Source organism: Psammomys obesus, unplaced genomic scaffold (genome assembly GCF_907164565.1).
Source record: "Psammomys obesus unplaced genomic scaffold, mPsaObe1.curated_primary_1811, whole genome shotgun sequence".
Classification (NCBI taxonomy): domain Eukaryota; kingdom Metazoa; phylum Chordata; class Mammalia; order Rodentia; family Muridae; genus Psammomys; species Psammomys obesus.
This window is the reverse complement of record NW_026596073.1, coordinates 21,648,248-21,672,816: the sequence shown is the minus strand read 5'-3', so window position 1 is coordinate 21,672,816 and position 24,569 is coordinate 21,648,248. Positions and strand designations below refer to the sequence as shown.

General features: G+C 47.1%; 1 protein-coding gene across 6 annotated transcripts in view; it reads left to right on the top strand.

The window, feature by feature from the left end:
• Fndc3b (fibronectin type III domain containing 3B) overlaps positions 1-24,569 on the top strand; it is a 296,408-nt gene that overhangs the window by 234,957 nt on the left and 36,882 nt on the right. For 4 of the 6 annotated variants that reach the window (XM_055625918.1, XM_055625916.1, XM_055625917.1 and 1 more), the window contains exons 12-21: positions 7,293-7,417; positions 8,501-8,675; positions 9,880-9,966; positions 11,210-11,348; positions 12,984-13,055; positions 15,115-15,233; positions 16,781-16,886; positions 17,961-18,133; positions 19,776-19,889; positions 20,191-20,355. In XM_055625918.1, coding sequence (XP_055481893.1) covers positions 7,293-7,417; positions 8,501-8,675; positions 9,880-9,966; positions 11,210-11,348; positions 12,984-13,055; positions 15,115-15,233; positions 16,781-16,886; positions 17,961-18,133; positions 19,776-19,889; positions 20,191-20,355 — 1,275 coding nt within the window. Of the gene's footprint in view, positions 1-7,292; positions 7,418-8,500; positions 8,676-9,879; positions 9,967-11,209; positions 11,349-12,983; positions 13,056-15,114; positions 15,234-16,780; positions 16,887-17,960; positions 18,134-19,775; positions 19,899-20,190; positions 20,356-24,569 lie in introns of all 6 variants that reach the window. The other 2 variants (XM_055625922.1, XM_055625921.1) reach the window with 2 other exon arrangements.

The following is a 24,569-nucleotide window of genomic DNA, read 5'->3' as shown; positions in this document are numbered from 1 at the left end:
GTTAACACAAACAGTAACATGCTGTTTTTTTTAAACACGTTTTTAAGTTTAAAAATTAGTCGGGTCCTATAAACAGAATCAAGCGCTTTTTTATGTACCTCCCTACCAGCTTTCAAGCAGGCTGGCCCTCCTATAAATTGGCTTTTTTCCTGGAGCTTTTTTTTTTTTTTTCTATTGTGTACTCTTCAGAGCTAGAAGCCTGCTCAGGAGTCGAGGTCCTGGGAAAAGCTATTTTGTTTGTGTTTAAACCTTGGAGTGGCATGCTCTAAAGTCTTAATCTAGGGCCTGGGGATGCAGCTCACTAGTGCAGTGCTTGCCAATCTTGTGTAAGCCTCTGGCTTCTACCCTCAAGACCGTTAAAAATGGCAAAATTTCTGATTGATCTGAGCTGTAATTCTGTAAGATGTAGTAGCTTCATTGCCCCTGAGTGGCAGTTTGGGTTAATCACTGTTGTCTAGAAGTCTGACTGTTGATAGCATCTGCGGAAAATTTTGAAAGCCGTTTGAAAGGTCCTTTACTCTTTGGGTTGGCTTTGAAGGGAAGTGTGTGCAGCCAGGGCAGACAAGAGCGGACCCTTTTGTTCAAGCACCGGTTAAGTGAGGCGTGTGGCCCTCTGCAGGCATTCTGTATGTGCAGTGCGGGAGATTTGTAAAGGTTTGCTGGAATTAAGACAAGGGCTATCAAATGAATGAGTCTGAAGCTGTAGAACAAATTACCACCCTAATGGCTTGCGATAATAACAGTTTTAGCTACTTGGTTATTTTTTGAGAGAGAACCATATGTGTCACAAGCTGGCCGCAGATTTGCTTTGTAAACTAGTTTGGCCCAATCTTCTTGCCTTTGCCCCCGTGTGCAGGGATCACGGATGTGAGGGAATTCCCCGCTTATGTAGAGCTGGGCATCAAACCCAGGTCTTTGGAGCACTCACTCACCCACCCACCCACTCACTCAGTCACTCGCAGTCACAGATGCTGTAGTAGGGATGCGACTAGCCTTGGGGAGTGGCCAGTCAGCACCGTGTAATCCTGAGTTTCAGTGGGTGGGGCCTCCCTGCCCGAGTGGGAGGTCTTCTGGGACAACTTCATTCTCTGCTGTGGAGGTCACTGCTGGCTTTGGGATTCCTCACAGCATGGCAGCCTCGGGGTGGCCATGACTGCAGAGCGAGTGTCGCAGCCAGGAGGCAGACGCTGTGTCATCACTGCCCCACAGTCCCATTACTCCCTCACCTTGATTCGAAGAGACATGAGCACTTAAGGGCCGGGGAATGACTGTTTTCCCACAGGTAGGGAGTGAAAGAATTCCACGTCCGAATTCACTCCCTCGCGTCCCAGGCTTCTCCCCACAGCTGTGATACACACCAGCAGATGTTTAGGTACTGTGCCGCCCCCGTTAGATACAAGATCGCCAAATGTTTTCTCCGCTCCTGCTTTTCTGTTGTGTGTTCAGGGGAAAAGGAAGAGCCGGAGAAAGAAGGATCAGAAGTTTAGTCAGAGAGCCCAAGAGGCAGGGAGGACACTGCATGCTGTCGCAGAGAGACAGAGAGAAAGGGAGGAAGGGGAGGGAGAGAGTCGGGAGGAAGGGGAAAGGAAAGGAATGGATTTGGTGAGAGCGCAGGACCCGGCAAGCTGGAGGACCAGGACTGTGCCTCAGTGGTTCTTCTCAGCCCCCAGGAAGAAAGGCATGCTGTCTTTTCTCCAGAGGGGCTGGGTTCTGCCACCACCTGCTGCCCAGAGAGGCAGGATCCCGTGGCGCCATCCTCAGGTTGCTCACCACAGCTCAGCAGAGTGGGGGGCCTTGTTTGTTTGTTTGCTTTCTTTTAATTTGGAGGAAGAATCAATTATTTGGCTAAAGGTATAAACTTTCTTAACTACCAGCTTTAATTTTCAATTATAGTTTGGAAAAGTTGAAATATTTAAATAGGAGGTAAAGGCGTAAGAGAAAAATGTAGTACAGTTCTTAAAATATCCAAACTCTTTTACATGTGCAAACGGTGCCCAAATTTCATTTAAAGATGAATAGTAAGGTGTCTCTACTCTTTGGAGAGAAAGATCTCTGTTCCTAGATTGACCACTACATCTTACACGCGTTCACAAAAGTAGCTCCTGCTGTGTTGGCCACATAGCTGCCGCCCGGAGCTCCCTTCTCTCGGCCCCACCTTTCCATATTGATCCCTTTTATAGGCCGGTTATTGCCATGCCTCAGAGAGCAGGGGCCCCATAGAACATACTGTAGCATGCACAACCAAATGCGAGCTATGAGACGATCCAAGGAGAAGATACGGTTCCTTCAGAAGGCGGATGTGGAAAGAGACCTGCTTGCCCAGACTCAGATAGTAAGGTATGCAGCCCAGGCCAGGTGAGCCGTGGCGAATAACCTTGTGGCAACCAGGCTTCCGAAAACACACCGCAGGGTTGAGAGGGCGAGAAGAGGAGAAAAAGGAGCAGGGATGGGATCTCAGGGTTTCGAGTTCAAATCCTCTTCCTCGAGAGCGGTTTCGACCAGGAGTTGGTGGGACGGGGTCAGCACCTGCCAGCGCCCCTGGAAAGTGGCTCCCGGGGGTGTTGAACTGGGAGCATGGGCCGAGAAGGGGGTGGGAACCAGGAAACTTGGAAGAGGAAGCAGGCCAGGTTTGGAATGTCCTCCTCCGAGCCAAGTGAAGCGCCTGGAAGTTGGGCAGCACAGCTTACACTCCGAGACTGTCTCACACGCTAGTAAAGATTAACACTGCCCTCAGACGACCTCACGGTGAGCTGTGGAAACAAGCATGGGGCGTGCCCAAGTTTCTGAAAGGAAGCATGCCACGGTGAACCCTGAAAGGCAGCCTTTCTTCTCAACTCACGGGCCCTGGCAGTAAAGTCAGGTCAGAACATGGCAGGGGTGATTTCCGTTCATGTCAAAGTAGGTCAGTAGCCTAGTTGCCAAAGTCTGCCTCAAAAACGACCAGGGATGTGTGCTTGGCTCCTCCTAGTCATTGCTCCAGTGGCGATAAACTTATCTTTCATTTTCTACCCAGAGCAGGACAGCACCTGTCTTCAAGGCCACCGCTCCAGGTGGCTTGGTTCAGCATAGCTGCCGTACCAAGCCTGGGTCCCCATGATCCTGGGGACTGTCCTTGACTCTCCTCCCTGCACCATCCCACAGATGGCCTGGATTAGAACCAGGCCTCCCACAGCTGTCCCGCTGCCTGTGGCTGACCATGTTATTGAGGAGGGCAGGGGTAACATACCTAAGATAGTAACCATCTCTATGAAGGCCACTTTAGCAAAGAACTCTGTACAGGCTGCCGTAAGCTATGAGGAAGAAAGTTTCCTGGACCAAGGATGTTAAATGCTTGCCGTGCAAGCATAAGGACCTGAATTCATCTCCCTACAAGCATGTTAAAAACACGATTTATGGGCTGGAGAGATGGCTCAGAGGTTAAGAGCATTGGCTATTCTTCCAAAGGTCATGAGTTCAATTCCAAGCAACCACATGGTGGCTCACAACCATCTATAATAAGATCTGGTGCCCTCTTCTGGTGTACATTCAAGAAGAATACTGTATAAATAATTAATAAATCATTAAAAACAAAAACAACCCAAACCTGATTTTCGCAGTCTCAGAGACAGGGAGGGACAGAGCCTGGGATCTAGGCCCAGCAAGGAACTATGACCTTAAAATGGGTGTAAAGTGCTGAAGGCTGCCCTTGGGCTCTGTACTCACACTCACATATCGATATATAGATACGTGCAGCTGTACGTATAGAACTTTTCTGGGAAAATATATCTCAGCAAGCCTACTGGCGTAGTCAGTTTCTGTTGAAGAGGTAACAGTCCGTAGCTTATCTCTCTCAGACTTCCTGGAGATGTACTTCTATTAAATGTGAACTACACTGTAAGCCTTCACTGACAGTGAAAGCTTTACATATTTACCTTCTGACTTAAAAAAACTATAGGCATTCATATTTTCATTCCTGTCATTTCACAGAAATCTGTCCTGTCTGAAGCATTAGACTTCTTATTTGAATCCTGTCTCTGTCAACAGAAAATATTACTATTTTATTTGTAGATGTTGTTGCTAAGCAGGCTCCTGCTTGATTGATAAACATTCCCCAATGTTTTATATACTTTTGGAGGTGGGGGTGTCTTTACAAATGTTATTTGTTTTTGTTTTTGTTTTTTCCTGCACTTTTAAACACTGCCTACTCGCCTCCTTATCCACGGAAGCCACGTGGAAGCCAGGCAGGGTGGACAGGCCAGCAGGATTTGTGTGTTGCAACATTTGGTCACTAGGACAATGGCTTGCTTCATCTCCACTCCCTGGCCTCCCTCTCAGCTGATGGCCCTTTTTGCAACTGCAGTGGCTTTTGTGAATGTCATTTTTCCCTTTCCAATTCCTCTTTAATACGAAGCCTGTCTTGTATGAATGTTTTCTTTTATTCAAAAGATTTCTATTGTTTGAAGTATTTTGTTAGCCGACCTCCTCTTGGATTGGCTTAATATACTCAGTGACTTCTAAAAAGCTTTAATTCTTTAGCTCTGTAAGCTTAATTACCTGATCAAACTCAGCAAATACTGTTTCTAAAATTTAAGTTCGAGGTTCAGCTAGCTCTCAGTTTTCCTATGTATTCCTAAGTTCTACCTAAATTGTAGCACATCTCGGGGATTCGTATAAAAGAAAGCTTGGGAGAGGGGGACAGGAGGAGGAAGCAGCAGTTAAGAGCACACAGTGCTCTTGCAGAAGACTCCATTTGAGTCTCAGCATCCACACCAGATGCCTCCCATGTGCATGTAACTTCTGTCCCAGGGGATCTGCCGCCCTCTTCTGGCCTTTAATAAGAACTGCACTCACATACACATGCCCACCCTCTTGAACATACACAGGCATTTACACACAAACACATATTGTAAAAAGAAAAATAAATACGAAGGAACTGTTGGGTCCTATGTCTAAAGAGGCTGAACTGCTGCTCTTTAAAGTCAGAGAAATGTCTTGAAGGGCCTGGGATGTTTCCATGCCCAGCCCTCCAGCGATCACCACAGCTATACCTCTTTGAGAAGAGAAATTGACCCTCTGCTGCTGATCAACTCTCACTCCTTATTTAAGTCACAAACAGTATGGCTTTTACATAGTAAAGTAAACTGGCTATTAAGGCAAAGACTGATTTTATTTACTGGCTGTACTTCTAAGTACCAGAAATGGGCAGCAGAAGCCAAGCTTAGAAATAGGGAAAATGAGCCACTGAAGGGAGCCAACACGGGTTTGGAAGGGAAGACAGCTTTATTGGCACGGGGTGCCTTTCTCACACTGTTTACTCTGAGTTCAGAAACGGAGGCGCAGGAGAGGCAGACTCCTCCACTACTAAAACTAATACAGACTCAGCAGGATGCACGTGGCCATAACTATGGAAATCTATGCACAGTCTTCCTATGAATAAATCTAGACCAACCTGAGCACTCAAGTCAGCATGCGTCAACAATGTAGTAGCCACATGATGATTCTGCTCTGTCAGGATGGAAAATACTCTGCTTTTTACCCTCTTTACCTGTCCTCGGTTGCACCTGAAAGTGAACCCCTGAAAAAATGAACTTTGAACCGTAGAGGCCACCATCAGAACAGTACCACCTGGGGAGGAGGCGGGCAGTTGGGTCAGAGTTGGGTTTGCGCTGTTGGGGTGGTGCGTGTTTGTTTAGTCTGTGCACTCTAGCGCGTTTGTTTTTAATTGCATGTCACCTGGAATGTGTTCTGGCAGCGTATATCGAGAGTCTGCGTACAGAAAGGAGGTGCTTAAATTGGCGTGGAGGGAAGCTGCCAGCTTCCGGTTGGAAGGAACTTGGGAGTTTCAGACATTTTCCTGGAGTCCCTGGGCCTGACGAGAATGTTCACGCTGTTGTGGCTTGGCCCTGTTGTGAGGTTGCTTGGTTTCATTTTAAACAGGTCTTACTGTGTAGCCCTAGCTGGCCAAAAGCTCCATAGGTAGACCAGGCTGGTTCCAAATTTAGGCTGATCGTCCTGCCTGTGCCTCCTGAGGACTGGGGTGTTTGCACGATCAATTCATAGGGTAATATATACTGTGAGTGGAAATATTGCTCAACAAACTGTGAACGTGGCCCAGCTTAAATGGTCTTTTTCCTTAATGAGGAACTATGAGACCCCCAACTATAAGACTGAGCAGAGTGCTTCAGGCTGTAACCTAGCTACTGGGGAGACTGGTGAGACAGAATCACAAGTTCAAGGCCAGCTTGAGATGCTATGGCAACCATGCCTTAAAATAAAATGGAGTGGGGGCCATCAGGAGTGAGTCAGCAATAGAGGGCTTGCCTGCTGTGTATGAAAACCTGGGTTCAGGCCCAGGACAAAAGATAGACAGACAGGCACTCTACCTGAGTGTTTTTCTTTTTACATAAAAGAACTTGAAACCTCTTCCTAAGAAACTTAGAATGAATGCTGCGTGTGTGTGTGTGTGTGTGTGTGTGTGTGTGTGTGTGTGTGTGTCTGTCTGTCTGTCTGTCTGTCTGTCTGTCTGTGGGTCTGGGTCTGTGTGTGAGGGGGCTAGGCTATTCTATATAGGCGTTCAACCAATGTTCCAAGGTTTATCAAACAGTGAAGTTCAAGTCCACATGCACTGGTTGAGCTCTTTTGGGAAGAAAACAGATGTGGATGGGATGATTCAAGGGCTTGTGACCAGTATTTGGGAATCAGAAAACAAACAGCTCACCATCGCTGTGTGTGTCACGGGTTTGGGCCACTGTGACAGAAGAGAGGAGAAACACCTGCTCAGGCTCAGCTGCACAGATGGGTCCTTGGGGAGGATGAGGACTCCTGAGAAAGGCCAGGCCACTTCAGGGTAGTGATCCCAGCTCTGAGGAGTATGTGAGAGCCTGGCAGAAACTGCAGCAATTGTTTAAAATACTTTTTTTTTTCATTTTCTCACGTTAATTTGTTTTTTTTTGTTTTTGTTTTTGTTTTTTACAATTGTGTCTATTTGCAAATGTCACAGCAAACCCCCATTCATTTGGGCAATAATTTAAAAAGTCGGGTTCTTTTTTGGTGTGTGTGTGTGTTTGTTTTCGAGACAGGGTTTCTCTGTGTCTAGCTTTGGCTGTTCTGGTTGTAGACCAGGCGGACCATGAATTCACAGAGATCTGCCTGCCTCTGCCTCCCCAAGTGCTGGGATCACAGAGGTGCGCTATCACACCCAGCTAATTTTAAGTTTGTAAGTGAATGGACCGATAAGTCTAATGATGGTAAAGAGAAAATTTAAGAGTCTGCTGGGTGACCTTCCGCTGCATGAATAGTGTGTGCTCTTCCAGGGAAAGAGAAACAGTGGCTTCCGACAGTGCTTCTTTGGGAGCCAGAAGCACTGCAAGTTGACAAAGCTGTGTCCAGCCATGGGCTACACGTTCAGGCTTGCTGCTCGCAATGACATCGGCACCAGGTATGGCGTCCCCTTTCCTTCTCACCCTTCAGCCTTCTGGCAGGCACTCCCATTGCCTGAAGGTCTGAGAGGCTGCCTCCACAGCAGGCGATTCTGAGAGGAAGTCCTGAGGAAGGAGGAGCCCTCTGAGGGACAGGCCACTCTGGTCTTTTCTCAGTCTCACAGCTGTGTTGTGAAACTCACTGAGGTCCCAGAGACCAAGGAGAAGGTAGCCATTGAGCTTTGTCTAGAAAAGGAAGCCTCCCTCTCCTCTGATCCCTTCCACCCCTATCCTAGCACCTATTCCTTGTTCTGTATGCCTTTTAACGGGCCCGTCCTGCAGATCTTTCTTCTTCATTTGTGTGACTGTTGCTGATACAAAGGGCTGCTGAGCGACCATTGTCATCACATCATAGAGCCAGGCACAGCCTAGGCTGCTTCAGCTGCAGCTGTCCCCAGGCTGCAGGCGGAAACCATTCCCAACCAAGGAGCCTGTTAATTAAGGGGCTTTGACAAAAGACCATGTCTCAGTTCTCGCTAGGCAACTCTTGATCAAGAGAGAAATCTTCTCCTTTCATGGTTGCATCTTGGAGACTAAGCCCTCCAGTGGCCCCAGCTGGGAGGACCTCAATGCAACATTAGAGTTCTTAGAACTGCCTCCCAGGGCCTGGAAACCAGTATAGCTGAAGAGTTTTCTGACTTGGAAATATAGGACTGATAAAGGCTTCTATGTGTCAGGAATTTTTAAATGAATTAGAAACACCTACAGACTTGGAGGAAAAAAAAAAAACTATTTGCAAAACAGAGTTACTTGTTGGTACCCAAATTTGCTTGAGGTCTCTTGGTAGCCTCTGTTCTTACCGCTATGTTTTTAAAGGAAATAAAATCGCAAGCCCACTCCCTTGTAACTTGGCATGCTTTTGTAAGTGCAGACTCTAGGGGCCCAATAGGACACTTGAAAACCCTGGTGGGTTTTCTGTTCTCTGTATAGGATCCTTTTCCACTGCACACCAGTGGGTCTGGGTAGAGGCACGCCATCCCTCTTTTAAAATGTCAGGACTCCTGACGCGGCCCTCAGATGTCTTCCGTGTTCATCTCTCGCAGTGGTTACAGCCAGGAGGTCGTGTGCTACACACTGGGGAACATCCCACAGATGCCGTCAGCACCCAGGCTCGTCCGGGCTGGCGTCACCTGGGTCACCCTCCAGTGGAACAGGCCAGAAGGCTGCTCGCCCGAGGAAGTGATCACCTACACCCTGGACATTCAGGAAGATGAGAACGTGAGTCCTGCGGGCTGCACACCTGAGAACATCGTGACCTCTTCCTAACCACCCACATCTAAGGCCACCCTTCATCTCCGCCACCGCCGTCCTCACTGCCCACCACAAACCTCTCTTCCCAAACTCAGCAAATGGTTGCTGGTCCTTTCAGCTGGAGTCATCCGCTGACCCCAGATACAGTCAACCAGCAAATCTGTCTTCTTTCAAAATCACCCCAAAATCTAACAAACTCTCACCCTTGCCACAGTTACAGTAATGTTAGGCCGAGCATTCCGCTTGTGCAATGCCCCTAACGTCACCTTGTTGCTTATACCGCTGTGCCCTGGCCCTTCTGGACTTGCGTTTCCTGTGCCCTCCTGCAGGAAGGTCTCGAAGATACCTTTCTCGCTTCCGTAGTTGCCTTTAGGTCTTCTCTCACATCTCCGCACATCGCCTCCTGGGACAGCCCCTCCCTGGCCACCTCTCTGTCACACTGAGAGCTCTGCAGTGGGGGAAGCTTCCTGTAGTCTATCCTGGACATGTGGCTGTGAGCATTTGAAATGCATCTGCTGGCCTAAGGAGCCGAGTTTTTAATTGATTAGCTTGGAATCCCAAGGGCCACGTGTGGCTACCGTACTTCAACCCCTGCTGCTGTGACAGCATCCTAGGGCCTCCAGCAGCCTGCCTCCTGCCTTCATATGCCCTCGCGGCTCACACCACCACACAGCATGCCTTCTGTTCGTGTGCAGGGTTTTCTCTCCTAAACTGCCTTCTTTAGCTGACTCGTAAGCAGCTTGCGGAACAGGCCGTGGATGTCATATAGCAGGGTGATTCTCTTGAGCCTGAGGGGAGCCTGGTGCACAGAGGGTTCCTTGGAGGGAAGGAGGGATGGACAGACAGACAGACAGAGGGACAGAGGGGGGCAAAAAGAATAGAGAACATTATGGAACGAATTCAGTGTATTCACCTGTAATGGTAAGGTATGCCCTTACCTTAAAAGAGTGTGCCCTTCCCCATCCACGCTGAACTTTCTCCCACAGCCAGAAGGGGGCACTGTGAGCTCAGGACCCTCACCGGTCCACTTGCAGGCCCTGTTGAAATGTGTCAGCCTCCTAATCAACAGGCTTTGCTCACTGTTGAAAAGCAGACTAAAACCCTGGATCCTTAGGAATCTGAGAGCCAGGTTTTATGATTCTGGTGACTCTTTCTGGCTTTGCCTTTTCAGGATAACCATTTCCACCCAAAATACACTGGAGAGGACCTCACCTGTACTGTGAAAAATCTCAAAAGAAGCACACAGTATAAATTCCGGGTGAGTCTTGAATGAGTGCTAACGCCAGCACTTCTGTGTTTTCCCACTTCGTTTCAAAACAGAATCTGCGGGCCAAAAAAAGTGCTAACATGGAGAGCGCCTTCAGAGTAGCACAGACACTACCTGGTGCCACTAGTCCCTGTTCTCAGTGGCCAGCCTTTTCATCACATTCTCTGGCTTTCCAGTGCCCTCTGCTCCTTCCTCTCCTGCTTCTATTTTTTCTCTCCTATTTCTCCCCCTTCCTCAACTTAGACCAGCGATTCTCAACCTTCCTGATTCTTCGACCCTTTAATACAGTTGCTCACATTGTGGTGACCCCAACCATAAGATTATTTTCATTGCTACTTCATTAACTATCATCTTGCTACTGTTAGGAATTATAAATATCTGTGTTTTCTGATGGACTTGGATGACCCCTCAGAAAGGGGTCATTCGACCCCAAAAGGGGTTGCAGCCCACAGGATGAGAACTGATGGCTTTGTTTATAAGCAGCCACAGCTGCACCAGTTTAAGCGACTGCTTTGCATTGCTCTCTCAATGCTTCCCCTACACAGCAGCGTTCTTCACTGGTCCTGTGTGTGGCACCCTATTTCCTCGTGTGCCCTGAGGTTTCTCCGCCCTCCCTTCTCTAATTTTAGGGTGAAGTAATCCTATTTGGCATGTAGTCACTTCAGCATTTGTCTGATTATCAAGCACAATGTTGTGACTGACTATTTGAGGAATATAATTGGTTTTGTGTGTGTGTGTGAGCGCGCTAAAAATACTGCCTGTTGGCTCCCAGAGCATAGTTGTACTGTTGATATTATCCACTAGGTGGCACTGTCTGCCGCGTCCATAAGTAGTTTTACCTACTTCATCCCTGTGTTTTCTTCTCATCAAACAACAGAGAATCGATGGAAACATACTGATTGTATATATACTACCAATAAAGCTCCCTCTTCCTCCTTCTTTGTTGAAACATGGTCTTACTCTGCATTCCAGGGTCCCCCGGAACTTGCTACTAACCTAGCATGGTTTTAAACTCACCACTAATCTAGGCTTATATTTCTATAGTAATACATTTAGCCAAAACTTCCCTTATGGTTTTCTTTTCAATTGTTAATAGCCAAATGTGCGCAGAAAAAGTGATCACAAACCCTTAGGTCAACAGTCTAAAGAAAACCTCCTGACCAGATGGAATGTTACAAAGTCACTCAATAGCCCTTAAGTAAAATGTGCTAATGTTTCCTTGGTTGTGCCACAGCTGACTGCTTCTAATATGGAAGGGAAGAGCTGTCCAAGTGAAGTCCTGGTTTGTACAACTAGTCCTGACAGACCTGGGCCTCCGACCAGACCCCTCATTAAAGGACCAGTCACGTGTCATGGCTTCAGTGTGAAGTGGGGTACGTCTCCTGCTCTGCTACTGCCATCTCTTTTTTTTTTTTTTTTTTTGACTATTTTCACTTCAGTAGTGACAAACCAAACACACACACACAGTGTCATCTGTGAGGGCATCATGCATTTGCTACGCATGTCTGAGAAGCAGCCTGAGGAATGGAGGAGGCAATGGGATTTTAGACTTTCAGAATTTTTGAATTTCAGACTTTAGTGGACAGTTTTAAGAGGATCTCATTTATTTCATGATTTTCTCACATTTTTCCTCCTTTGTTTTAAATGCATTGTTAATTTAGGTTTGAGAGTTTGTGATTAGATAATTCATTCTTTAAAGGCTCAGTTAAGGTTTTAATTAAATGTAATAGAAAAATATTTTAAAATTAATATAAATTTAGATGTTAAGTTTAGATATACATCTAATCCTAAGTAGATTTTTTTTTCCCAATATACAAAGTATTTAAGTTGCAGTAAAATAGAGCTTTTGTGACACTTGAAATTACATGTAAAGCTGTTAGGATATGTGTGCTCTGCATATAAGAATATGTGTAAACAGCCAGTGAAAGGCAAACAGAACAGTTTAGAGTTCTGAGGGTACCGTGTGCAGGTGCAGCTTAGAGCATGGGTCGTGGTTGGAGACCAAGCTCAGGCATGTTGCATCGAGTTGTCATGGAGCTCTGAGGCCTGGCTGCCTGGAGGACAAGTGCGGTTAAGAGAAAGTCAAGGAGTCTTGGCTGCTTATGGGTCCAGAGATCCCTGGGTTCCACCCTTGTTCTCCTTAGCTCTGTGCTATATCTGTCCTTACTGCTATTGCTGTAAATGTTACTATTGAGGTATGTGTGGCTACTGCAAAGACCTGGCAAACTGAGCTTCCTCAATCTGTGTAAGTTAAAGTCAAGGCCTTGGAAAGTCCCCTTTCTATTCAAGGATACAGAGACGGTGGCTACTGGCAGACATGAATTCTTCCCAATTTGGCAAAATTGTCCTGCCTGGTGTTTTCATACGCACAAACAAAGCTCTTGGAGGCAAAGATGTCTGGAGACTATTTTGGGGGGCCCTGGTAATAGACAGCCCTCCTCCCCAAGACTCTGGGTGCACACTCTGATCACAGCTTCTGTGCCGCCTCCAGTTCCTGGGACAGAAGTTTTGCTTGGTAGAAAAGTGAGGTGGAGTGAATTGATCCCATTCCATCATTTTATTTATTTTGTCGACGCATTTTTTTCTCTGCCCTTCTCATTTTTTTTTTCAAAAAAATCTAGCTGCTCATAAAATATAGGAAGTAAAAATAGTAAAACAAGATAAATACCTGAATATTTCCACTCTGCATAAAAATTGCCAGTTCTTACAGAGCCACTTCATAGTTCCTCAGTGTAATGTGTTTTAGGGAAGTCATTGTATGTGTCAAGTTCTGTGCATGTTTCGCTAAATAAGTGCATCCCATATTTCAACAGCCTTAAAAAGCAGCCTGATAAAATTCACAATTTCTTGCTGTTGAAAATTTAAGGGGCAGGGGTCATAAAAATAATGAGTTGTGCCCTTTGGTCCCATTCAGTTTGAAGGCCGTATCATGGATGCTCCTTCGCACTCTAGTGACGCTTACCAGTAATGTCCGGAGCTCTCCTCACTAACATTTCTCTGCTCTCCAGATGCTCCAAAGGACAACGGTGGCTCAGAAATCCTCAAGTATCTGCTGGAGATCACAGACGGAACTTCTGAAGGTGACACTTTGGAACCTGTTTTGCACAATGCACCCACAGCCCTGAGCCCCATCGTGATGGAGTCAGACCCATCACGGCAGCAGCAGCAGCAGCAGCAGCAACAGCAGCAGGCGGCTACTAGTTCTCTTGACAGAGCTAGCGTGGTTTAGCCATACCAGGCATTGCCATGCTTGCCTGCCTTCCTGTCTGTTTCTCTTCCCTCCTTCCCTCCCTGCTTCCTTTTCCTCCCTCCCTCCCTCTCACTTAGAGTTTGATGGTCAGTTAGCTTTCTCCCTCAGCAAGCTCTCTACACCAGGCCGTGCCCCTGAGTACAGTTTTCTCTTTCAGACACTACAGTTCATTCTGCTTGAAGTGTCCAGTTTTGACATGTTGGGGTGCTTTTTTTTTCTATTGTCTATGTCAATTTTGAACCATGGTCACTCACTAAATAGGGGGGGGGGAACTTGAGGCTTTCTCCTCTAACCTGCCACACTTTCTCTGGAAATCAGAAGCAGTATGTCAGGAACCTGGCATCCTTCCTGCGCCCAGGGACAGCCCACATGATAGTATGGCAGGTGACAAGGGTCAGACTTTCAGAACACATTTGGTCTCTGTTGTGACTCTCGGGTTAAAAGTTCTCACCAGTAGTTACCCTGCAAGGATTAAAATGGGGCCCTGGGGATTGCCACCAAGTCTAGCTGCCTGAGTTCAGTGCCTGAATCCCATGTGGAAATGGATAGAGAGAACCAGCTCCACAACCTTGTCCTCTGATACCCGCCCCCCACCCATGTGTGGGCGGTGACATGAGTGTGGGCAGGCCCCCTCACCGTGCCTACCATAGTAATGATTCAAGTGGACAGTGCAGAAACCAGCATCTTCAGGGCACCCAGAAATACTCTTGGTTTTTCTTCCTAATAAAACTCACTGGGCTTCAATGGAAAAAGATACAGTTGTCAAAACTTTGAAGCACAGCCTAATTTTACTAATTCGGCTGCTGTAATCATTACTCTTGTAAAGTATGCGTGCATGCGGCAGAAGGAAGTCACTGGGAACAAGTGGGGGTCATCTTTGGTTTGGCTTTTGTTCTGTACATCACAGCTAGCTGGAGCGGGGTTTTTGTTAGGAGAACTTTCTGAGATGGGAACAGCTAAAGGGCTCACTTGGTGTTTAACTTAAGGCTAGGAGACAAGTCAGCATCTCCCGGTGGCTTATTGAGAAAGTGCAAGTCTGCTTTGAGCCATCCTGGCCCTCCCAGGTACGAGTCAGCGCAAGAGCAGGCGCTGTTTTACACTGATGCCCTGGCCAGTACATGGAGGCCAGTCTTAGAATCCTTTCATCGGTCAGTGTCCCAGTTGTCCTTCAGCGTAGGGTGCCTGCCCATAACACAAGCACCCACTGTCTAAATTCCCAGATCCCCTGGGGCTGTAGCTAACTCTGACCTGATAAAGCACAGTGCCACAAAAGGCAGCGGAAAGGGGTCTGTGGCAGTTCCTTCCTAAGTAGAGCCCATGTAGTAGAAGGCTCCTGGGTAGTGGCCACTGGAAAGCCGCGTTAGTAGAAACTACATTGGTGGAAACAGAACAGAGAGATATCCCTGCAGCCTGATGATGGAGCTGGCAGCAGTGGCTCCTCCTGATGGGCATCAGCCTCCTGGGCACCCTCCAAGTGTTCGCCCATTGGTCTGTCACCACCACATGGTCATAAGATGTGGACAGCAGGCCTTTACCAAAAGGGACAGCTTGACTCACCACCGCGCTTAGCGGCACCCGGCCTTTCTGGAAGCCTGTACCATGTGCCCTGCACCCGCACAGCTGGCCCTGTGGCCTACCCACCATGGCGCCCCACAGCTGTGTGCCCTCCTCCTGTGCCAGCTTCCCTGCCATGTAGCCTTCCACACCCCGACCTCATAGTGTGACAGTGGTGAGAGGATTAAAAAAAAAAAAAAAAGACTGTTTTAGTGTCAGGTGACGCCAGGTTTTCATGGAAGCCCCACGTGGTGTTTTTGTCTCAGATACAGTTTCTAACAGGGACTATCGTGCTGTTACAAAAGGCTCAAACTTACGCACATCTCATTTTACAGCCAGTCAGTGGGAGGTGGCCTACAGTGGATCAGCTACGGAGTACGTCTTTACCCACTTGAAACCAGGCACTTTGTACAAACTGCGGGCATGCTGCATCAGCACCGGTGGGCACAGTCAGGTCGGTTTATCAGTGTGACGGTGGGCCTCTTGACCAAATTGGGAAGTGTCGTGTCAGGGACAGAACAGGTTGCAGTCTTACATGCACTCTGCAGCCTGCCTTAACATCACATCTGGATATGAAAAATAGTCCTTTGACCTCTACCTACAGGGCAGAAACAATAGGCACAGGTCGTCCCCGGCAACATTCTGATGTGCTCAGGCTGGGTACTCGCCACTGAGGCATCCCTTAGATGACTTTGCTGTTGTTACATGTGGGAGATGAAATTGGTTAGGCTTTGCGTTAACTAAATCAGGGAGACCTCAGGGGTTCATCCCTGCCTGGCTGTGCAGGGATGGTAGCAGTCTGGGAAGGCCCTCCACTGCCACCTGCTGGGAGACTGTGGCGTTATTTGCACTTCTGCCCAGCGTAGGATCTGCGGGCAGCAGCCATGGCTAGTCTCCATCAGCAGGACATGTCGAGCGCGGCATGTCGGGAGGATGTGTTTCTACCACACACGGTGCTCACAGGTTCAATGTAATCTAGTAAGTATATACAAGGTACTCTAGAACTGAGAATCTGGTGTCATAGTGACGTCATGAGAGAGGCACTGATAAAAGATGATTTGAAACCATTAATGATGAGGAAAGAAATAGAAATGGTACCTGTAACCCTTATTAAATATAACGCTTGCCCTTGTTAACATTTTCCTGAGCTTTACACATACACTCTGCCCATGTGTCATAGCAGTTCCTCAGTGTCTAGAGTTCAGTCTAGACAGACAGACATGTTTTCATGGGGGGGTACACACGCGCGCACACACACATACACACACACAGGGTAATAGTCCGGTGAGAATATTCTTATACAGTCTGCCAGAGTACCTGCTGGTTAGAGTATCTCCGGACCAAGGCCATGGAGCATTGCTGGTGCCCCCATGTGAGGGGTTGTGTAAGGCAGCATATATGTTACCTGAAGGGAGAGGGTCCATTTCCCGCATACCACTGCTCTGGAAGAACCGGGGCTGTCTGGCTCCACCTTGTTCCTCGATTCTTGTAAGATGGTCAGCTCTCATACCACCAGCCTTACACACTCAGATCCCACAGAAAGGAGGCCTTTAGCCCTTTAGCACTGACAGACTACGGTGAGAGTCAGGCTTGGTGGGTAAACCCCCCCCTTTGCCTGCTGCTCTGCTGTTTGTGTGGCTGGCCCGCCGTAGGGCAGCATTCTTAATTTCACCCAGCTGTTGTTTTGTGTTCTCTTGCATTCTCATGAAGGGTCTTTCTAATGGTGATGTAAAGAAAAGTAAGTGTGCTTAGAGGTCCGCAATCCTCAGCTCTAGTCGTCTCACCTCAGAGCTGATCCTGTTGTAAGCAGCATTGTATGCCGTGAGAGCACACACTCACACATGCAGACAGACACGAAGAACTTACTAGATGGCAGGCACAGGCGTCTAGTGTGGAATTCCCTTTTGGTCCCGTCTACTGTGGGATGGGATTAGCCTGGCAGGTATGGTGTGAGCAATGTACAGTAACTAAGCAATGGTCTCTCCGGTGTCTCTCCCACAGTGTTCTGAAAGTCTCCCTGTCCGCACACTAAGCCTTGCACCAGGTCAGTGCCGACCACCGAGGGTTTTGGGTAGACCAAAGCACAAAGAAGTCCACTTAGAGTGGGGTGAGTGAACAAGTCTTCCTCTTGGCATGGACCAGGACAATGGGAGGTTAAGACACAGTGCTTTGTCCCTCAGCTCCAAGGGCTTCCTCAGAGGTGGCGCTACCCGCTGTGGTGTCTGTGTTCTCCGTAGCCAGGGCGCCTTGGGTTTCTCCCGTCCCACAGCCTTGCACTGCTCATGCCCCCGTGTGCTGCCATGATGTTGCTACCCGCCCCTCGGAGGTCTCATTTCTAGAGAAGATTCCAGAGTGGCCTGCCCTGTCCGGGGATTGTTCAACACCTGAAGGAAACGTGAATGATTTAGAGATTAACCCAAGAAAGGGTAGTGTCAGATTCTCCATGTGCAGCCTCCCTTGGTGCCTTAGCTCGGCGGGTTCTGGGATTCTCATAGCATTGCCTTCCACTGGTTCCAGTTGGGCCGACAGCCTCCAGTGCGTGCATTGCACATACAGAGGTCTAGAACAGTAGCAGACAGATCGTTTGGCCGCCACTTATGACTAAAGTGTAATAAAATATTATGCCGGTTCACAGACATAGCAAGATGTCTGACTTTAAGTTAAAGTGAATTTTTCCTTCCCTTCTTCCTTCCCGTTACCCTATTGAAATATAAAAGTTTGCCCAATGCTCCTATTATTCCTGAGTTATTTTTAGCATAATCAAACATGTTTAAATGTATTTGCTTTGGATAGTTTAGATTACTCAGGAGCTTTTTCACGTTTTTGATTGGGAGGCTCCTTTTGTAATAGAAACTCAAGGACGCGCCCCTATGTATTTTGAAAAATGATGACACAAATAGACAATTAAGTGTAACTCAGTCAACAAGAAATCAAGAAAAAAATGGGGCCTGGAGAGATGGTTCCATGGTTAAGTTCACTTATTGCTCTCAAAGAGGGCCCAGGTTCGGTTCCCAGAATCCACATGGTGTCTCACAACCACCCACAGCTCCAGTTTCAGAGGTTTCAGTGCCCTCTTCCGGCCTCTGCACATGTTGTGCGCTTATACACCCGAATAAAAGTAAAATAAAATAAAATAAATTAAAAAAAAAAGTTCAAGATGAAAACCTTTTTCCACCCTCAGATGTCCCCGCCTCTGAAAGTGGCTGCGAGGTCTCCGAGTACAGTGTGGAGATGACAGAGCCGGAGGACGTGGCTTCTGAGGTGTACCATGGGCCCGAGCTGGAGTGCACTGTGGGGAACCTGCTTCCTGGAACTCTGTACCGATTCCGGGTGCGGGCTCTGAATGACGGCGGGGTGAGTATGAGCACAAGGCGCCTTCTTCAGCCCTCCTGCAGGTCCTCAGGAGGGTGTGCCCCACCATGGCAACCATTAAAGTGCATGTAGTAAAACCCTGTTTGCGAATCGATGCTGTCATGGTTTCCTGTAGGCCAGAACTGCAAAGTTTTTCAAGAGGTAGAATGTACGTGTGTGTGTGTGTGTGTGTGTGTGTGTGTTCAATACATGTATGTGTGTGTGCTTTTCATAATTCATGAAAGAATTTCCTGTTCTCTCGGTCATAAGAATTAGGGCTTTGTATCAATCCTAGTACAAGTTCTCTAGCGGAACTGGGCAGAATGAGTCAGGGAAGCCCTTGCCAAACACTGAGTTGGAGCCCTAAACCTACGTTCTAAAAGCTTAGGCATGGGGGAACCCACTCGTAATCTCAGCACTGGGAAGATAGAGCCAAGAGGCTCCCTGGGGCTTGCTGGCCGGCCAGTCTAGCCTGCTGAGTACAGTCCAGCCCTGCCTCAGAAAAGAGGTGGAAAGGGGCTGAGAAATAGAGGTGGTCCCTGTCCTCCACACTACACACATGTACATATACCTGTACACACATGAACGCTCACACACCCAAAAACATTATAGCATGGTGTCTGTGCCTTGGGTTGCTGTGTTCTAGACGAACAGGGTGAGACCTGAGGAGGAGGCCACGTACATGTTTTTTGTTTGATTCCTCTGAACACTCGACAAGTCTCCGGCTCTTTCTTCTGCTGTCTTATTCATCTGGAATGGAGGCGGGGGTGGGGGATCAGTCAGAAGTTGAGAGGATGTGTGTCTCTATTAGACCCACAGAGGGATTGTTCTTTTTTCTTTTTGAGGTGGCAGAGTGACATGGATTTTAAGGGATGTGCAGGAGGTTGGAAAGGGGGGGAGGGTGGCCCACAGAACAAGCTAATGACAAAATCTCCCAGCACCCCAGGGCTTTGTACAGACAGGTCCCCTGAAAATTGTTACATTTCACTAGTTGATGAAATTTATTTTAAAAAGAAGGCGGGGGGGGGGAGGCAATTAGCAATGCAAAGAGAAGACCTGTCATGTGAGGCCCAAGGACATTCTGAAGATATGTTACAGCAGCGTTGGTTTTCAAAATGGAAAAAAAAATACAACCAGCTGGGTGAGGTGGGCCCACCTGTAAATCCCAGCTCTCGGGAGACTGAGGCAGGAGCATCATGGATTCAAAGCTAACCTAGGCTACGTGCCAAGATCTTGTCTAAAGGGGGAGGGGCTACCACAGCCAGAACAAACATCCAGAATGTAATAACCAGTAATCCCATGTGACTTTTGTGCATTTAAAATGAAATTACTTTGTCTAGCTTTTTTCTTTTTTTTTTTTTTTTGACTGAGTGATATTTGCTTCTAATGTCACATTAAAGGAAAAACGTTCAATAAGCCAACTTTTTAATCCTTTTGAATAAAAGAAATAGACGTATATAACAGATGTTTACCTATCAGAGAAAGCAATAGTTTATCTATATGCTTCTTAAAGTAAAAAACATTAGGTCGTATTTTTATCCGGCTGTACTAATGATACCGTTGAGCTCGCCTTTAATGATAAGAGTTTGCATGCACATACCTGCAGATGCCATCCTGACATGCAAACGTGTGTCCTTCTTTGCAGTATGGCCCCTACTCCGATGTGTCAGAAATCACCACCGCGGCTGGGCCCCCTGGGCAGTGCAGAGCGCCATGCATTTCCTTCACACCAGATGGATGCGTCCTGGTGGGTTGGGAGGTGAGTCGGGTACGTGCTGCCCAGCAGTTTCTGTTCCTTCTGCCCTTACCCCCAAATACAAGCTGTAAGGATGCCACAGAGCCCATGTGTGCGTGCTTGCGTGCGTGCATGCTTGCGTGAATGAGTGCGTGCCTGTGGCTTTTTGGCTGTGCATATGCAAATCTCCCTTTGGCGGGTGATTGTATGGTTTCCAGTGTGGAAATGGCCAGAGTTGAGAGGCGGCTGGGTGTCACCCTCTTGCCTTTCCTTTATGGATATTGGACTACCCTGGAGCATGTCTTAGTAAAATGACCAACTACAGTTATCTGCCCTGCAGAGCCCTGAAAGCCCCGGTACTGACATCTCTGAGTACAGGTTGGAATGGGGAGAAGATGAAGAATCCTTAGAACTCGTTTATCATGGTCCAGACACCTGCTTTGAGATACGAGATCTGTTGCCTGCTGCCCAGTATTGCTGCAGACTACAGGTAGGTGACTATTCAGGCTCTGCTCCTAAAGACAGCTATTCATTGAACCGTACCTCAGAAAAGCAGCCGAAGGCTATGGGCGAGGAATCACCAGGAAAAAAACATCCTCTTCAGGGCTAGAGAGTTAGCTCCCAGGGAACAGTACTCATTACACAGACATGAAGACATGAATTCAGACTCCCGGCAGACACATAACATCCGGGTCCTATGGTAATCGTCTGTAATCCCAGCATTACTGGGTGGATAGGGTAGGTACAGGCAGGTTCCAGAGAGCTTGTTGGGTAACCAGTAGCCAAAATGATGAGATCCACTTTCAGTGAAAGTCTGTCTCAGAAAATGAAATGGAGAACAGAGGAAGAGACACCTGACGTTGACCTCCATGGGTATACACACACACACACACACACACACATGCACGCACACACAGCGGGCACATCAGCCCATACACACAACTCCACACACACACAGGTGCCGGCTTTGGTATTTTACAGTTGAGTTCTTCTTCTCTAGGAGGTCATAACACATATGAGCAAAGCCAGGCTCTTCTCTGCTCTTGTGAGTAGCAGCATGTTCCATCGGTTTTCCAGAGCCCTGGAAAGTGACTAGGGGAAGGTCTCCCAATTCCTTAGGAAAGACGCAGTCTATTTCCTCTTCTGTGGGAAGCAGCTTGGAACTGGCTGCTTTATATATTTATATATCAGCTATTAAACTGCTCTAAAAACACAAAAGCAAATATTTCAATCAGTTGCTGTCTTGGTTTCTTTTCTGTTCCTATGACAGAGTACTCTAATGAAAGCAACTAATTTAAAAAAAGTTTTTTTAAAGCCAATGTGAGGGAGAAAGGATTTATTCTGGCTCACAGTTTGAAGGCACAGTGACCGCAGCGTAGCTGGCAGTGAAGGACCTTGAAGCCGCTCGTATCACATCCAGTCAGAGCAGATGGTGATGGATGTGAGCTGAAGCTCAGTTCCCACTCTCCCTCGAACGGTCTAGGATCGTAACCAAGAGAGAGTACCACCTAGGCCTTCCCACCTCCCTGACATAAAGCCAGACAGGCCCCCCCCGTGGCCATTTCCCAGGGGACACCTCACCCTAACCATCGTATCAAGACCACACAAGGCTGCTTCCCTTTAAGCTTCTGCTTGGGAGCGCAAACAGTAGCATCGGGAACCCTGTTTCACACAGATTTCTGTTACTTTATTAAATTGGGTTCCCGCTTTATAAACTCTCGTGTCCTGAGACTCTGGAAAGTCCTTTGTCTCCATTTCCTCCCATTTATTCAACAGTGGTCTCTGGATAGGAGAGAGAGAGAAGATCCACCAGCTGAGGCAGCTTGTCTTCGAGTACATTGGATTTCAGTAGATAAAAAGGCTAAGATAGTATGCTTAGGGGCCAGCCTGTGTTCAGCCCTGCAGCAAGTGGTGTGGTAGAGGCCCACTTAACTTCCTCAGTACAGAGATATTCCCTTCACGGATTAGCCAAAGCTTTTCCCCTTGAGGCTGCTTCACCTTAAACATTTCTCATTAAATGCCAACATTGGACGGCACCCTTCGTTCCTTTATGAATGGACCACCCATGGTGTCATTAGCCCTTTGTCAGTGAATCATGGCACATTATCTGATCATTGTGTCAGGGAGAATGCATCACCGGAAAAGGGTACACTGAGTGCCTCATTGCTTTTGGAACAGGGCCGGATTCTAATACAGAGCTGTTTGTGGTCCGGTCAGAGCTCCCTGCCCTCTGCTTTCAGAGCTTTGCTGTCTTGTTAATGTCTGCCGCTTCCCTTTTTCCTGTAGGATTCACATAGTCACTCAGTATTGCCGCCCCCCTTCCAAACTGTGTTTTAAAAGACACAGTGATCACAATAGAAGCTGCACAGTGATAGCCCTGCCTCTGTGTCAGCAGGGGGTAGAAAATGTTTGTAGATGGCTGTGCCTGTCATAAAATGAATCAGACCCTCTGGCATCAGCTTAGCAAACGCTGCCAGGAACAAGTCTGTCCCACCATTACTGACTTCTTGGTACCTGTGGACTACATAGAAATTCCAAGTTGCAGCCATTTGGCATTATTTGTGGTTAAGCAAACCCTGAATGTTCTTTTGAATATTTAACATTCCAAAAAGAAATCATTTTAATAACCATACTCTTTTCTAAAAGGTGGTTTAAACATTTCTTGTTTTGCTCAGGAATTTTTCTCTTGTTCCTTGGGGGTGTTTTAATTAAGAAGTGTCATAGGTCAAAGGTAGAAATACTCCTGCCAGGCCTTGGGTTCAATCCCTGGCCACCAACAAACATGCACATACAGGGAAAAAAAAAAATCAAAGTATTCATAAGAGGGATTTGTACATAATGACTGTAGGATTGCTTAGTAAATGATTGATTGTTTTATTGCTTATAAGTTTCCTTTGAAAATTTGAATTAGAAGTGTGTAAATCAAGATTTTTTTTTTTTACACAGGCAAGCCTGAGAAGGGAAGTGGGAAAGTGGGGCAGTGGACAGAACCCTGGGATGGAAAAAGAACATTGGTGGGAAATGTGGGGAGTTTTGAATTAGGTCTTGTGTGGTTCATAGGACTGTACCAATGATACTTTCTGGGTTGTATTTGCTTAAGTTTTTTTATCTTTTTAAATTCTGTGTATTTTTATTTCATACACAAGTCTGTGTACCACATGCACGCAACACCCACAGAGGCATGAAGAGGGCCTATAGTTACAAACAGCTGTGAACTGCCCCTCGGGTCCTGGCAATGGAGCCCAGGTCCTCTGCAAGCGCAGTCCATGCACTTAACCACTGAGCCATCTCTCTAGCCCCAGCTGCCTGGTTTTATCGTTCTTCTCGGTCGTGTGAGATTCGGGTGTTAGGGGAAGCATGGTGAGAGCTGTGTGAACTTCAGGTTCAGCCCTCAGTGCTGCAAAAGAACAGAAGATAATTAGATCTCAAAATCTAGATGCTTAAGAGAATTTGTTAAGTTCAGATTCTTGAGGAAAAGGCTAAGGGGTTGTGATGAAACCATAGTGTCTCAGAACTTTATCATATAGCTTCAGTGGGGATTCATGGACGCAAACGTCCGTTGCCTGTCTCTTGTTTTTAGAGTTTTGTTGATGTTTAATTAACAAACAGAGGAATTATAAGCTTTGTTTTAGAAACTCAAATTTGCCTCTAATTTTTGCAGTTTGTGCTGATACATTCTCAGGACTAAATGGGAACTGACTTTCATCACTTTCTTTTGACAAAATTATTTCATGTTTTCTGTGTTTAAGTGCTTTTTGCCTGTCTGTGTAAGTGCATCACATACATGCAGAGCCTGCAGAGGCCCGTAGGAGTCATCAGAGCTCCTGAAACTAGAGTAACAGGCAGTTGTGGGTGCTGCGAATCAAACCTTGCTCCCCTGGAAAAGCAGCCAGTACTGTCAACCACAATGCTATCTCTCCAACCCTGGTTTCTTACTGATATAAGAAAGCTGCCAAATATTTTTATTCTTTGGAAGAGAAAAATAGTTTTATAATGCTTATGGATCATGTCTTCCAAGTCGGGTTCTGTTCGAGTTGTCAAAGATGTTATTGTGAACCAGGCATGCAAATAACTAAACTCTATGTCAGTGATAAGTGTCACGATGAAATATAAAATGAAGATGGAAGATCATAGAGGTTGGGATAAGAAGTGATTATAAGTTGAAATGGGACGCTCAGTAAGAATTCACAGAGAAGGTCTGAGATGAGCAGTGTTGGGTAGAAAGGCCTCTGGCCGTAAGAAGCAAGGGCACAGGTCCAGAATAGCACATCAAGCTATGCTTGATGTCTGAGAAGCACACCAAGGAGCCAGCAGAGCCAATGAAAGCAAGAACAGTAACAATGAAGACCGAGTGCTGTTGGGTTTTTTTGAAGTGCAGTGATGAGCATCAAGGAGGATCTCTGTATGCTTCTGTAAGAAGCACAGTTCCGAGTAAGGTGGAGGCCTCAGAGGCCGGCACACTGAGAGTCCTGGCTCATGGCTGGAGAGGGCGCTCAGTAGGTAAAAGCACACGCTGACCTTCCAGAGGACCCACCTGCCATTCTCAGCACCCATGTCCGGTTGTTCACAGCCACCTGTAACTCACTTCCAGCTGGGAACCAACGCCCACCTCTGGCCACCATGGTTACCTGGGCACACGTAACATATACTCAGACACATACCTATAAATAGAAATAAAACTTAAAAACAAAGTAAGTCCTGACT